General features: G+C 48.3%; 2 protein-coding genes and 1 non-coding gene across 3 annotated transcripts; all 3 read right to left on the reverse strand.

Moving 5' to 3' along the window:
- Positions 1 to 6,861: 6,861 nt before the first annotated feature.
- On the reverse strand, positions 6,862 to 6,934 carry TRNAK-CUU. Its single transcript has one exon. It is a non-coding gene; the product is annotated as a tRNA-Lys (tRNA).
- Positions 6,935 to 7,063: 129 nt separating this feature from the next.
- LOC123429313 (pentatricopeptide repeat-containing protein At3g16610-like) lies at positions 7,064 to 10,460 on the reverse strand. The gene is made up of 3 exons (XM_045113368.1): positions 7,856 to 10,460; positions 7,516 to 7,714; positions 7,064 to 7,401 (listed from the first exon to the last, which is right to left on the reverse strand). The coding sequence occupies exon 1, from the start codon at positions 10,423 to 10,425 to the stop codon at positions 8,062 to 8,064; it is 2,364 nt and encodes a 787-aa protein (XP_044969303.1). The 5' UTR covers positions 10,426 to 10,460; the 3' UTR covers positions 7,064 to 7,401; positions 7,516 to 7,714; positions 7,856 to 8,061.
- A 3,231-nt stretch (positions 10,461 to 13,691) lies between these two features.
- Positions 13,692 to 15,293, reverse strand: LOC123429314 (protein SRC2-like). Its single transcript, XM_045113369.1, has one exon. The coding sequence runs from the start codon at positions 15,175 to 15,177 to the stop codon at positions 13,954 to 13,956; it is 1,224 nt and encodes a 407-aa protein (XP_044969304.1). The 5' UTR covers positions 15,178 to 15,293; the 3' UTR covers positions 13,692 to 13,953.
- Positions 15,294 to 15,828: the final 535 nt, after the last annotated feature.

The following is a 15,828-nucleotide window of genomic DNA, read 5'->3' on the forward strand; positions in this document are numbered from 1 at the left end:
AAAAAAGACCACACCAATAAAAATGATTGTAACATTAGAAAAAAATGTTTATCACATTTAAAAAATATTCATGAGATATAAAAACAGCGGTGGGTCTGAGTTACGGGGCTGGAGTAGCTAGCCAAAACTGGGCGGCGGCATCCCCATTGAGCCCAATCTCGCAGCGGCTGCTCCGTATAGTACCCAGACCCAGACCACGCACACATAGGCTTCCTCTCCCTTTCCTCGCTTGCATACTGTAGCCACGCCCCCTCCCTCCCTCCTAGCTAGAGAGTCTCTTCTTCTCCATCCCGGGCCTCTCTCCGTCGCGCCTCCGTATAGTGGGGGAGAGATGAAGGGGCTGAGCATTGCTGGCGCCCAGACAGGAAGGGGAGGAAGAGGAGGGGAGATGGGGGACGAGACGCCATAATATTTACGTCGTTACCTTGATGAAGGCATCCTCGTATAACTGTCGTCGACCCACTCGTCCTGCTTCGGGGGAAACCCTGGGATTTGATATTTCAGATCGGACAATGATGTTAGACTGTATATATACATAGCATGTGTACATGACCTGTAATATATAACATACACCTCTGTACATCCCTTATATATATGAGATAACCGCACCCACCAAAGGGTGTCGAGCAGTTCCCTAAACCTATGTTTTACTCTATGGACTTGATTTGCCACCTCCTCCCCGGGTCTTCAGCGGTGTGCGCATATAGTCTACTCATTGGCACGTTGGGCTTGGTCATCCTGCCACCCTCATCGTCATTCATGTTCTTCCTCGACATGCTCTTCCAGTTATGTCCAATAAAAACTCTGCTACAATTTGCGATGCCTGTCAGCAAGGGAAGAGTAATCAGCTTCCGTTTTCACAATCGAGTCGTGTAGTCAAAATTCCACTAGAGTTTGTGTTTTCTGATGTGTGGGGTGATGCCCAAACTTCTATTAGTGGTCATAATTACTATGTTAGTTTCATCGATGTTTACAATCAGTTTACTTGGCTTTATCTTAATAAACGTAAATATGATGTGTTTGATGTTTTTCTTCAATTTCAAGCACATGTTGAGCATCTTCTCAAGCATAAAACCATTCATGTTCAATCGGATTGGGGTGAGTATCACAACCTCAATGCATTCTTTAAGAAGCTTGGGATTTCACACCGTGTGTCCTGTCCTCACACACATCAGCAGAGCGACACTGCTGAACGTAAGCATCGTCATATTGTTGAAACTGGTCTTGCTTTACTCGCCCATGCTTCAGTTCTGCTTCGTTTCTGAGGTGATGCTTTCTTCACTGCCTGTTTTCTTATAAATAGTCCTCCTACACGACTCCTTGGGATGAAAACATCCCTTGAACTCTTACTGCATGAGACTCCAGACTATACTTTCCTCAAAGTTTTTGGGTGTGCGTGTTGGCCTCATCTTCGCCCCTATAATAAGTGTAAGCTTGAGCCTCGGTCCAAACAATGTGTCTTTCTAGGGTATAGTTCTCTTCATAAAGGGTACAAGTGCCTTCATATTCCATCTAACAGTGTTTATATCTCTCGTGATGTTGTGTTCGACGAGAATGTGTTTCCATTCTCATCACTCGTGTCCTCCTCCACCACCTCGACACCATCACCAGCTCCCTCCACCTCTCCATCGTTAATAAGTTTGTTGATATTGCATACTATCCTACGTTGCTTCCTAATCATCCTGCAGGTACTCCACTTGGAGCTCGTCTTGAGTTGCTTGAGGATTCGGAGCCGAAGGTTGTGCTTGAGGAGAGTGGTGATCGCGTGTGTGTACCATCCACGCCTTGGCCGGACTCGACTACTTCTTCGTAGGCCTTGCCAGGCCCGACGCGTGGGGCTGGACTCGCCTGCATTGTCGCTTGGACAGGCCTCGTGGTCGCCTGGGCTGGCCTCGCCTGCCCCGTCACCGTGTTCCTCCTCGCCTACGACAGAGGGGACTGCTCCGGGTGGGCTCGTGGTGGCCCCTCCCGAGCCGCCTTCACCAGGCCCGTCATCACCGACTGCGTCGCTGCCTACCTCTCCATCCGTGTCGTCTACGTCATCTCAGCCTCCGGCACCACCGACGGCTGCTGCACAGCGGCCGCATACACGCAGCCAGTCTGGGAGTTTTTGTCCCAAGGAACGGACGCATGGCACTACCACATGGCTCGTCGCTTGTGTTGCTCAATTACATGCTGACCCTTTTGCCGAGCCACGACATTTTTAGGCATCCCTCATTGGTGTTCTGCCATGGAGCAGGAGTATGAGGTGTTGTTGAAGAATGGCACCTGGCGGTTGGTTCCTCCGGTCGCAGGTTTCAATATTATTGATTCCAACTAGGTCTTCAAGGTCAAGAAACATGCTGATAGTTCTACTAAGCGGTACAAAGCACGGTTAGTGCCAAAGGGATTCAAACAACGGTATGTTCTTGACTATGAGGATACTTTCAGCCCAGTAGTGAAACCAACTACCATGTAGCTCCTACTCTCCTTGGTTGTTACTCAAGGCTAGTCTCTTTGTTAGTTAGATGTCCAGAATGCTTTTCTTCATGGCGTTCTCACTGAGGAGGTTTATGTTGGGGAACGTCGCATGGGAAACAAAAAATTTCCTACGCGCACGAAGACCTATCATGGTGATGTCCATCTACGAGAGGGGATTTCCGATCTACGTACCCTTGTAGATCGCACAACAGAAGCGTTAGTGAACGCGGTTGATGTAGTGGAATGTCCTCACGTCCCTCGATCCGCCCCGCGAACTGTCCCACGAACCGTCCCGCGATCCGTCCCACGATCTAGTGCCGAACGGACGGCACCTCCGCGTTCAGCACACGTACAGCTCGACGATGATCTTGGCCTTCTTGATCCAGCAAGAGAGACGGAGAGGTAGAAGAGTTCTCCGGCAGCGTGACGGCACTCCGGAGGTTGGTGATGATCTTATCTCAGCAGGGCTCCGCCCGAGCTCCGCAGAAACGCGATCTAGAGGTAAAACCATGGAGATATGTGGTCGGGCTGCCGTGGCAAAGTTGTGCCAAATCAGCCCTAAAACCTCCGTATATATAGGGGGAAGAGGGGGAGCCTTGCCTTGGGGTCCAAGGACCCCCAAGGACTTTGGCCGAGCCAAGGGGGAAGGTCTCCCCTTCCAAACCGAATCCAACTTGGTTTGGAAGGTGGAGTCCTTCTTCCCTTTCCCACCTCCTCCCTTTTTTTCTTTTCTCTTTGATTTTCTTCCTATGGCGCTTAGTGCCTTCTTGGGCTGTCCCACCAGCCCACTAAGGGCTGGTGCGCCACCCCCAAGGCCTATGGGCTTCCCCGGGGTGGGTCCCCCCCCCCGTGAACACCCGGAACCCATTCGTCATTCCCGGTACATTCCCGATAACTCCGAAAACCTTCCGATAATCAAATGAGGTCATCCTATATATCAATCTTCGTTTCCAGACCATTCCGGAAACCCTTGTGACGTCCGTGATCTCATCCGGGACTCCGAGCAACATTCGGTAACCAACCATATAACTCAAATACGCATAAAACAACGTCTAACCTTAAGTGTGCAGACCCTGCGGGTTCGAGAACTATGTAGACATGACCCGAGAGACTCCTCGGTCAATATCCAATAGCGGGACCTGGATGCCCATATTGGATCCTACATATTCTATGAAGATCTTATCGTTTGAACCTCAGTGCCAAGGATTCATATAATCCCGTATGTCATTCCCTTTGTCCTTCGGTATGTTACTTGCCCGAGATTCGATCGTCAGTATCCGCATACCTATTTCAATCTCGTTTACCGGCAAGTCTCTTTACTCGTTCCGTAATACAAGATCCCGCAACTTACACTAAGTCACATTGCTTGCAAGGCTTGTGTGTGATGTTGTATTACCGAGTGGGCCCCGAGATACCTCTCCGTCACACGGAGTGACAAATCCCAGTCTCGATCCATACTAACTCAACTAACACCTTCGGAGATACCTGTAGAGCATCTTTATAGTCACCCAGTTACGTTGCGACGTTTGATACACACAAAGCATTCCTCCGGTGTCAGTGAGTTATATGATCTCATGGTCATAGGAACAAATACTTGACACGCAGAAAACAGTAGCAACAAAATGACATGATCAACATGCTACGTCTATTAGTTTGGGTCTAGTCCATCACATGATTCTCCTAATGATGTGATCCCGTTATCAAGTAACAACACTTGCCTATGGCCAGGAAACCTTGGCCATCTTTGATCAATGAGCTAGTCAACTAGAGGCTTACTAGGGACAGTGTTATGTCTATGTATCCACACAAGTATTGTGTTTCCAATCAATACAATTATAGCATGGATAATAAACGATTATCATGAACAAAGAAATATAATAATAACTAATTTATTATTGCCTCTAGGGCATATTTCCAACAGTTTATATGCGCCAGCCTCTAGGGTTCGTTGATCCTGCACATCCTCATCATCTGTGTCGTCTGGTCAAGGCGCTCTATGGGCTGAAATAGGCTCCTCGTGTATGGCATGCTCGGCTGGGTTCCGCTCTTCAGCCTCTTGGTTTTGTTCCCTGTACTACTCACACATTGCGGTTTCTTCTTCATCGCCATGAGGTGACGATGTATGTGCTAGTTTATGTTGATGACATCATCCTTATTAGCTCTTCAGATGTTGGTGTTGATCGTCTTCTGTGTGCTCTCGGTGTTGAGTTTGCGGTGAAGGACTTGGACACTTTGCATTACTTTCTTGGCTTGGAGGTTGCTAGGTCCTCTATTGGTTTGACCCTCACACAACATAAGTACTCTTTGGATCTGTTGCGACATGCTGGTATGCTCAACTGCAAATCTGCTGGTACTCCTATGTCTGCCATTGACCGTTAATCTGCCCTTGATGGAGATCCTCTCAGTCCTGATGATGCCACTGAGTACCGCAGTGTAGTTGGGGGTCTACAGTACTTGACTATCACTTGACCTGACCTCTCCTAGGCAGTGAATAGTGCGTGTCAGTATCTTCATGCTCCACGGACTGCCCATTGGTCAGCTGTCAAGTGTATTCTCCGCTATGTCCGCCTCACTGCCTCGTACGGCCTGCTTCTTCAGCGTGTAGTGTCCTCTCAGCTTTTTCAGCGTTTTCTCATGCGGATTGGACTGGGAGTCCTGATGACTGGCGATCCACGGGGGGATATGCAGTCTTTCTTGGTCCTAACTTGATCGCCTGGAGTGCTCGCAAACAGCCTACAGTGTCTCGCGGTAGTATTGAGGCTGAGTACAAGGCGGTTGTTAATGCCACAACTGAGATTATCTGGGTATAGTCTCTATTGAGAGAACTGGGTGTCTCCCAAGCTCAGCCACATGTCCTTTGGTGTGACAATATCGGTGCTACATACTTGTCATCCAATCCAGTGTTCCATGCCCGAACGAAACACATCGAGGTTGATTATCATTTTGTGAGGGAACGTGTTGCACAAAAGCTACTACACATCAAGCTCATCTCTTCTAAAGATCAACTTTATGACATCTTCATAAAGCCCCTACCACAACAACAGTTTGTATGTTATAGGCGCAATCTTAACTTGCTTTGTACCTCAGGCCACAATTAAGATTTAGGGAGGGTGTTAGACTGTATATATACATATGTAGCCTTTGTACATGACTTGTAATATGTATCGTACACCTTTGTACACCCCTTATACATATGAGATAACCGCACCCACCAAAGGGTGTCGAGCAGTTCCCTAATCCTAAGTTTTATAGATGACGGTACTACTGTGTCGCTTCTCTCTTGGGAGCATCATTTGTAGAGCAGCGCTGGAAGACATAGGCAGGAGGTGGAGCGGCTTTGTCTTGCACGAAGCTTCGGTGGAGCTATCAAGTCATGTCTGGCCGACAGGTGATACGCTGAGTCATGCCTGGTTGGCAGGTGCTATGCACGACAGATCTTCAAGAGTCTTCGCGTCTGGACGGACAAGTGTAGGGTGGTGGCTTCGTTAGGCACTGTGGTTGCGTTGACGGATGTCCGGACTGGCAAGGATGATGCGGATATCTCTTCTGAAGATGGGTCAGTGGTTAGATGATGATGGTGGCTTCTAAAACGTGTGCATGTGGTGTGTGCTTTAGGTCTCCTGCAGCGGTTGTTGGTCCCGATACGTTATGTGGATGAATTAGCAACGACAACACCGGTTTTAGATATGGGGATAAGAACAGTCCACATTATCGAGTTTGTAGGTGTGAGTGACAGCTTCGAGTTGATTGATGTATATTTTGGGCAGATTTTTATAAAATAATTAATAAAGATGGATGCATGCATCGATTGATGCAGAGGCCTTGGTTTAACCTCCTTTTCAAAAAAAAAAAGCGACAAGGCTACCCTGAAACCTGTAGCAAACTATAGGACTGTCTTACACTGAAGTACAACCTAAATCCTGTAGCATTGGCTAATGATGGTTCTGCACCCAGGACCAAGGGCAGAGTGCTGTGCTTTCCGGTCAACTCCAAAGTCCTGCATATTTCTGCCCTCTCTCGGCCTGCATTTCTAGTACAAGAGCCCTATGGCAGTCAAGTCCACAAAGTGTCTGGAGGATAAGATTATATATGCCCAAGATTAACGCTTAATGGTGCGGTCATGATCAATCAGAAGAGACCTGTTGGTGATGGTGGTGCTGACATGCTACACCAAGAGGATCCTGCATGAAACACCAATGGCCAACATGATCATTGCATAGCCTCCCTCTTTTTGGCATTTTTTGTACATGTTAGCAAGTCAGCACACATGAAAATGCAGATCGTCAGCAGAGCATCAGAGGGCATTTTGCTAGGCAACAGATACCAGGGCAGAGTTTTGTTAGCAGGCACGGTAAAAGTTAAAAAAAAAAGTAAAGGAAAAAAAAAGTAAAAACATCAAGGCGCCCACCGTGGGGCTCGAACCCACGACCACAAGGTTAAGAGCCTTGCGCTCTACCAACTGAGCTAGACGGGCTTGTTGTGTGACTGCTTCCACGGCCATAGATGATCATTTTGTACTCAGAAGTACAACAAAGAAGAAATTTTACCTGCAGAAAATGAGAAAAAAAAAAGAGATGATGGAGCAGCGAGTGCTTCAGTGGAATGAAAGACATCATGGCATTTTCAGAAGATGGTCAACTCGGCCAGGCCAATTGGCATGACCTACGGGAGAGCTCTATGACTGAAAGAATTCGAACAAAGAAAAAAAAAAGTTGTGCCCGTTGGCTCATCAGTCATCAGTAATCGCCAATTACGGGACCATGAAATCTGTTTGAGGAACATCTATAAGCTCAAACATTTTCTACTACTGTAGCCTTTTCCTGTTGCGCCTTAATGAACTTCTCGTCTTTCTAGTTAGGGCTGGGGCAAGGATCCCAGGAATATTTTGCTCATCAAATCCAGTATACTGTAGCAATCAATACCCCGGATATCCATGTTCTCCTGTAATAAGGTAGCATTAGGCCTCTAATGACGTTTTTGAGCTGCAAGCCAGTAATGATGTTGAGAAAAATGTTGAGGAACTGGACAAATTATTATGACGCTTAATAGTTTTACCTTCATGTGCTGATTGCCTTTTCCAGTCTCCAGGATAGGGAAGTGCACAGGATCTCCAGGATAGTTAAGAATTCTACAACTGATGATACTAAGCATATACCTCAGGGATTTCTACTAGAGATACGCAAATTATATTTGTGTCATTCTAGCTTCACTGCGTACCAAATCCTTCATAACATTGTCAGTCGTCTCTTGTGACCTGGAGCGAAAACACCAACGCCAACAGCAATTCAGTGTCATCTTGGTTTGCAAATTGAAAAAATCTGCAGAATCAGATTTTGTATAGATGATACCATCATTGTATTGGATTTGTTTCATTTTGGATAGCACCTTTACACACCTTTGGATTTTCCTTTTGACGTCATAACACCATCACTTTGGACAACCCTTTGTGGGGCAAAAATTGCTGGCTGGGACGTAGAAATTTGGCACCTCAAAGGGTATTCTGATGAAGTTTTAAATGCTCCACCATTCAAGACATGCAACTGAATGACTGATAGTACAAAACAAAACTGAGAGGTCATGAACCAGACTCTAGTTTTGCTGTCACCAAAAATCTCCACAGCTGCACTGTCCATTCTTGAAATGATGAAACCTGTTGGCATCTCTGACGATTATATCCCTTCTCCTTACTAAGCTCATGTACTTGATAACAGTATGGCAATCTCCACACACACGGAGATTCTTTGTAACAAAAATGTCCTTATCTTCGCTAAGAGTGAGGATACCGAAAGCTATTGCTAGCTTTTCGCTGTGATAAAGAAGTGCCTTCTCCTTTTCCTCTTCCTCAAGATCTTGCAGAACAAAACTGGTATCAGCCTGGTAACCCAGTTTATTAATATCTACCAGGATGTTATGCAGCTCTTGGTATATCTCAGGTGACCGTGGATGAGATCTGTCCCCGCCAATAAATGCATGTAGGGATCCATTTATCTCGATCCAACTACAGCCAGGGCTCTTCTTGAACCCCTTCTCCTTCTGTATTATTCGAACTTCTGCTGCCTCATCGAACCTCCCAGCAGCGCTGAATATGTTGGACAGCAGAACAAAGTTGCCAGTCCCCTCAGGTCCTAGTTTCTGGATCACCCTAGCCACTTGCTTTCCTAAATCGATGTTTTTATGAACCCGGCAAGCTGCAAGCAGAGCTCCCCATACACGAACGTCTGCTTTCATTGGCATGCTCTGGATAAACTGATAGGCTTCGTCAAGGAAACCCCCCCTGGCCAAAAGATCAACCATGCTGATATAGTGCTCCATCCTTGGAGTTATACCATACTTCTGCGCCATCATGTGAAACCAGTGTTTCCCTTCAGTCACGAGCCCAGAATGGCTGCACGCCGAAATTAGGCAGATGAATGTGACGCCATCGGGCTCACAAGCATGATTCTTCATGTCTAAGAACAGCGCAGTGGCTTCTTTTCCGAGCCCATGGATTCCATATCCTGCTATCATAGTATTCCATGACACGATATCCCTAGATGGCATCGCATCGAAAATCTGCCTGGAGAAAGCAATCCTTCCACACTTTGCATACATGTCTATCAAGGCATTACAGATAGAGGTTTCTGGTGCCATTCCACGAACTATGACAGAACCATGGCTGCACTTGCCATGCTGCAAAGCCGCCAGGTGTGCACAAGCTGGGATGAGTGACACCATTGTGGCAACATCCGGCTCTACATTGCAGACCTGCATCTTCCTGAAGACAAGAAAAGCTGCATCCGCCATGCCATTCTGCACATACCCTGACACGAGCGCACTGTAAGAGACCGTGTCCTTGGCGGCCATATCATTAAAAAGTGTGGTAGCTTCGTCGATCAACCCAGCCTTAGCATACATGGAGAGGAGTGAGTTCCCTGCGGTCAGGTCAGATTGCAGCCCAGATTTCGCAAGCAAGACATGCAGCTGTTTACCAATGCGGACATCAGCCAGGCTGGCGCAGGCTCTAAGAGAGCTGGCGACAGAGGTTGGAGAAAGGAAGCCCAGTCCTTGCGCCAGCATGTCCTTGAACAGAATAAAGGCCTCCAGCATCCTGCCGCACACCACAAAGCCTCCGATGATGGCGCTCCAAGTAACATCGTTCCGAACGGCCATGGCCTCGAAGACCCTCTGAGCATATAGCAAGTTCCCGCACTTTGCGTACATGTCCAGCAGTGCAGTGCCGACGAGCACCCCGTCCTTGTCGTGGAGAGAGGCGCGGACGCTGTAGGCATGCACAGACTTCCCTTGGCGGAGCGCGCTCTGCTGGGCGAGCAGAGGAAGGAGCGCGACAAGGGTGGAGGCGTTAGGCCTGAGGCAGGCGCGGCCCTCCTGCATGCGGAGGAGGCACTCCAGCGCGTGTCCGTACATGCCGTGGAGCGCGTAGCCGGCGACCATGGCGTTCCAGGCGACGGCGTCCCTGGCGGGCATGGCGCGGAAGACGGCGTTGGCAGGGCGGAAGCGGGCGCACTTCATGTAGAGGTCGATGAGGGCGGTGGATACGAAGAGGTCGGCGTGGAGGCCAGCGCGGGCGGCGTGGCGGTGGATGGCGCGGCCTGCGCGCAGGTCGAGCAGCGCGGAGCAGGCCTTGAGGACGAAGGGGAAGGTGTACTTGTTGGGCGGGCTGCGGCCGTCGCGGAGCATGGCGGCGTAGAGCGCGAGAGCGCCGGCGGCGTGGGCGGGGCCCCGCCAGGAGTAGGCCCGGATGAGCGCGTTGTAGGCGCGCGCGTCCGGGTCCGGGATTTCGTCGAACAGGTGGCGGGCGCGCGAGAGGTCGCCGCGCGCGATGAGCTGCTCGAGCTGCTGCTGCTGCTGCGGCTGGAGGTGGCGCGCGTCGGAGGGTGGCGCGGCCGTGGAGAGGAGGCGGGCGGTCGGAGCACGGCGAGGCGCGGCGGCCGGGTTGAGTCTGGTGGCGGGAAGTCGCGGCCGCATCGCGCATGCTTAATTTCTTTCGAACTCGACTCGAGTAGAGAGAGGGAAGAGAGAAGGCCTTGCTTCGTCTAGTTTTTTTTTTCTTTACACCAACTTTCTTTCATTTTAGCCCAGGAAGGGCCCATTCACAGTGATGGGTCCAAGCCTTCCTTTCTAGCAAGCAAAAAGAAAAGTTAACTCAAAAAAAAAAAACGCGCTACACATCTTTTTAAAAGATCGCCCGAACGCGAGTCGCTAGATTTGAGACATCAAAGGATTGAGTGTTATCATTCATTATTGTAATACGAAGTAAATGTTTTGCAATAGACATCTTGTTGCAGATTTTTTTACAACATACGTTTCGTTGTTGTTGTTTTTTTACAACGGATGCCTTGTTGCAGATTATTTTTTGAATTTTTTTGCAACCATCTTCTTGTTACGGATTCTTTTTTGCAACAGAGGACTTGTTGCAAGATTATACTTCTACAAAACGAAGCCACATCCTATCACAATAGTCATTCGTCGCCAGTATTTGCAACAAGATCTATCATTCGCTCGATTAAGATCAATCCGACGGCTAAACAGGCGGAGGATGATGTGTATGCATCAGCCAGCTGAATGATAGAGTTTTTTCCTGGTAAACTAAATATTTGTTCTTTGTTATTCGGTAATTAGGATACAAAATTAGAGTACAAAAAATGGAAAGCCAACTATATTTTTACTTGGGAAAAAATGAAATAGATATGCGTACTTCGGATAAAATTCCTTGCTAAAATGAGCTGCCCAAGTATGCCCGTCTTATTCTTACTAAGAGCGGAAAATCTTGAAAATTATGCGTCCGTGCAAGAAAATTATAGTACTGCAGTTTCCACTTTTCTTATATTATAAGCATTTGGTACCTATGGTCACATAATCAACAATTGATTATTATCACGCGCAATAGCTACAAATACATCGTTGATGTAGCATAATCTTGAAATTCTAAACCCTATCTGTTGTATATTAAATACATAATGTGTCGAAAAAACTATACTAGAAAATCCTGCAAAAAAACATAACGTTTGCCTCTCAATCTCATAACAATAAGTAATCGAGTAAGTATCACAAGAAATATAGAGAAAATTCACTAAATTTGTTCAGGATTTTTTATCTGGTTTTCCTTATAAATCAGAACAGTGCTTTCTTAGAATTAAATACTTCCTCTGCAAATAAATATAAGAGCATTTAGATACTACTTTAGTGATCCAAACGCTTCTATATTTCTTTAGAAGGGAATAAAATTCATGTGGGGACCTCTCCCCCTTGCTGACTGCTCAAAAAAAATATGTCTATCCTTTGTTTGCCTTGAACTCGCTCGAACACACAATCAATTGACCCCGCGGACTCTACCACATCCTTTTGTAGTTCATTTGGATAGATAGATCCTTTCTATAATTTTATATAAATCAGTTGGTCTATACCAAAATGAAATTGTGTGTGCAGATTACATATTCTTTTGCATTTCATGTGTGGCTCTACACAACGGACACATGCACAATTTGCGTATTTTATTTGACCTCATCTAGATATGAAGAGTATTTAATAAAAACTGTCATTTTTACCGGTATCGGTCTCATAAAACTACCACATTTAACTTTTTCTCTAAAACCTACCACTTTTGTACATGTGGCACCCACCTAAGGACCATCTCTGAAAGTCATTGACAAAACTACTCTAGGGGCACCCACCCAAGGTGACATGTGGCACGTGTGATGGCGGCAGGTGTTGTTCATGCACATTGTTTATCCATGGTACGATTTTCACAAACAGAAAGTTACGGGATGAGGAGATTACAGGGTTCATGGCAGTTTCTAATTGATCATTAGTAGAGGCATGGGCCCATCCCCGTTGAAATCAGGGGGGCATATTTAAAAAGTTTGAAAGGAACCTGTAGAATTTCTGTAAAAGCCTGTATGTGTAGCATTTTTGTGTGCTTGCACTCACAAACATGTGGGTCTAAAGGTGTTTTGGTCATACAATATGGACAACGGGCTTTGACCTAATGCTAAACGTGCTGCGTAGCTTTTTCTGAGCATGAAAGTAATAACCAAACGATGCATTTTAGTTAGAGCAGATGAATTTTTTGGCAACAAAACTGATAAAAAACCTATCAAGAGTATTTACAATCGGATATTACAAATATGATTCTTTAAAAGCCCGCGGGCGTGCCCGGTCAATGATCGGGTATGTCCTTTTTTTCCATCCACATAACCATACTTTTTATTTTCTTCATCATATGTCTGCTCACTAGCACGTGATTGATGAAGATGAAGAGAGAGAAAAAAATAATAAAAAATTGATCCAAAATGGGGTCACGTCCTATGTGACGGACTTACCGGGCGTGCTCTGGGCGTCCGTAAGTCCTCATATTCTCCTCATATTTAAGATTGAATATGATGGTTCACGGACAGCCCAGGTACATAGGAAAGATATGAGAAGTCCGGTTGAGTCACTTTTTTCCTTTTTTTTTTTCTGTCCGGTCACTAACCGAACGCGTCCATGGATGTATGATGGGTTATTCAAAGGGTCTAGTAGAAAGGGAGTAGCACAAAGTTACATGCAAGCACACCACAAAGTTATGTCCACAAGAGAAAAAGAAGATCCTGTTATTGCGCTCTCAGGCAGGACCGCCTCCACAATCGCCATCCACTAGGCAGCTCGATCGAGTATTAGAACAGGCATGTTAGATTTAACGCGGGAAACTACGAATTTTTCGCGCGTGTGTGATCGGTTGGCGCGCTTCAGCAGACGTGAAAAAATTTAAGGGTTAAGAAAAACTACATGCACGCGCGAAAAAGTGGCAATGTGTGGGGCAGTTTTGACGTGCGGCATTTGACGCGATCTATAAAACCCGTACGCGAGCGCCCGCCAACCGCCGTCTCCGCGGCCTTTCTCTTCGCCTCTGCCAGTCCCCCTGCCACCGCGCCCCCGAAGTAGCTCGGGCTACCGCGGCATAAGCCCCCATCCATCTGGCATGTTTTACGTCAAGATCCGCTCCGGCGACATGTGCGTCGGGCTCGACATGTTCGGGACCACCCATGAAAAGCGCGTGATGTATTAATCCATGAAGATATGTTGTTTGTGTTGAACGTTCACGCTGTAAATTTAACGCGTCTGTTGAAGCTATATGACCGTGCCGTATTTTACAGCGTCTATTGGAACAAGGGCTCTCCCGCACTTTAAAAAAGACGGTTTCGATGTTGTATATTCTTTTAGGACGCCGCGCTAGCACGGGCATACTGGAGATGTTCTTAGAGGCCTTAAGCTTGATTGCTCTTATTGCTTTTACAACCGACTTACAAACACCACTAAAACATCTGCTAGCTTTTAGCACCTCATGGTACACTTACTCTTAATCTAGTAGTACAGTCAACAAACTATCACAAGTGTAGTACTAGAGATCATGCCTACCTACAAGGGTAAGCTAAGGAAGCCTTGTCAAACTTATATTTAGGTGATGCGTGCCGATCGACATGCTCTTGTTATTTATTCAAAACATGTACTCGGGTGCTAGTTAGGGTTGGTGGCAGCTCCTCGTTGGAGAACGGAGCACCGGTAGACATCGGTCATAGTCATGGTAAAAATGCGTTCGCCCACCGCCTGATCATATGGCGGTGTTGGGGACGGCGGCACGGACGCATGCCCGCCGAACGGTTTCGGAGACGATGGCATGGCTATATTATGCCCGCCGGCAGGCTTTGGAGACGACGGCACGGCTATGGACGTCTCTGCAGGTCTTGGAGATGGTGGCATGTCATGAACGGATGGTTTCAGAGGTGACGGCACATACCCACCGCCTGATTTCGGGGACGACACATGCCCACCGCCTGATTTTGGAGAAGCCGGCGGCATGGGCACCTCCGCCGGCTTTGGCGACGGCGGCATGGAGATCGCTCGCCCGGCTGACGGAGACGGCGGCATGGATACCGCATGCTCAACTGGTTTTGGAGAAGAACGCATGGACACGAACTGGTCGGACGGTTTCGTGGACGGTGGCATGGACACCACGCGCCCGACTGGTTTTGGAGAAGTTGTCATGGACACCACCTGATCCGTCCGCCTTGGAGACGGCGGCGTCGTCCCGTACCCGTAACCATAAGGTTTTGGAGACGGCAGCGCGTCCACATAGCCGGCAGCTGGTTTCGCCGGCGAAAACGGCCCTTCACCATGGCCGACCGGTTTTGCAGGCGAAGACGGCACAGACACCGGCATGGCTGGTTTCGCAGGCGAAGACGGCGGCGTCACCTGCTGCGCCGGGTACCCGACGACCGGCCACCCGTCGGCCTGTTTTGCATGCGGCGGCGGCGGGATGACGGGGCCGAGGCGGTACGTGAGGTAGAGCGAGCCGCGCGTCTCGGAGCGGTGCACCTTGCAGACCTGGTAGGACGCGAACCGCGGCGAGCTGGGGGCCCCGAGGCCGCCGCCGGTGAGCAGCTCCGCCAGGGGCACGATGACCTCGCCCACGTCCCGGTCGCCGCCGAACATGCGCTCGGCGCGGAGGAGGACGTGGAGGCAGCCGCCCCTGGCCTCCTCGGCGGTGGCCGGGACGTCGAACCTCAGCGTCGCGTTCCACGTCGGGTTGCGGCCCCCGTGGGGGTCCGGCGGGGTGCACTGCCGCGTGATGGGGTCGCCGGAGATGGTCGCCACCGCGTACACCTCCATGCGCGTGATCAGGTTCACGTTCTTCAGGTCCTTGGCCGACAGGAGGGTCACCTCCAGCGCCCTGTACGCCATCGATCGATCCTACTGCTTGAAGCTCTGATCGATGGTGGTTTAATTTCCTCTCGAGCTCGGAGGGAGGAATGCAACGTCTACTTCTATCGTTGTATGTATGTATCTGTATAGTAGAAGTGAGGGGCATGTGCTCCTGTGCGGTGCGAGCACATAAATATATAGTCCGGCTTGCAAGTAAAATATTCTGGCGGCTATCATTCTCGGGCACACCTGTATGATTCCGAGGCACATAGGGTCAAGGTCTTGGTTCCCGAATGAAAAATATTCTCATATGAGGCACCGAGATCATTATCCGATAAATACCAAGCCGTTATCGATCGGGCGATCCTTTTAATGAATTTTGAATCCGGCTACGATTTATCAAATAATCAAGATTTTTGGGTCGGTAAAGTGATTAAGTCATTTCGGGGCTTGTGGTTACCATCCGGTAGCTTGTGATATCAACAAATCTAATTCCATTTATAGCATCTCCAACAACAGCGATAAAAAACGTGTGCGCGCGATAAACTAAACTTTCAGCGTGCGCGGGACGATTTCGCGCGATCCAGCAGACGCGGGAAAATAGCGCGGGCGATAAACTATTGCACGCGCGCGGGAAAAAACGGGCGGTCACGCGCTAGATTTGACGCATCGCTTTCAGCGCGCCTATAA

This window comes from Hordeum vulgare, chromosome 2H (genome assembly GCF_904849725.1).
Source record: "Hordeum vulgare subsp. vulgare chromosome 2H, MorexV3_pseudomolecules_assembly, whole genome shotgun sequence".
In the NCBI taxonomy this organism is placed as follows: Eukaryota; Viridiplantae; Streptophyta; class Magnoliopsida; order Poales; family Poaceae; genus Hordeum; species Hordeum vulgare.

What these genes read in the sequence shown, in the direction of transcription:
- LOC123429313 (XM_045113368.1), bottom strand. Translation starts at nt 10,425, where the DNA reads ATGCGGCCGCGACTTCCCGCCACCAGACTCAACCCGGCCGCCGCGCCT.
- LOC123429314 (XM_045113369.1), bottom strand. Translation starts at nt 15,177, where the DNA reads ATGGCGTACAGGGCGCTGGAGGTGACCCTCCTGTCGGCCAAGGACCTG.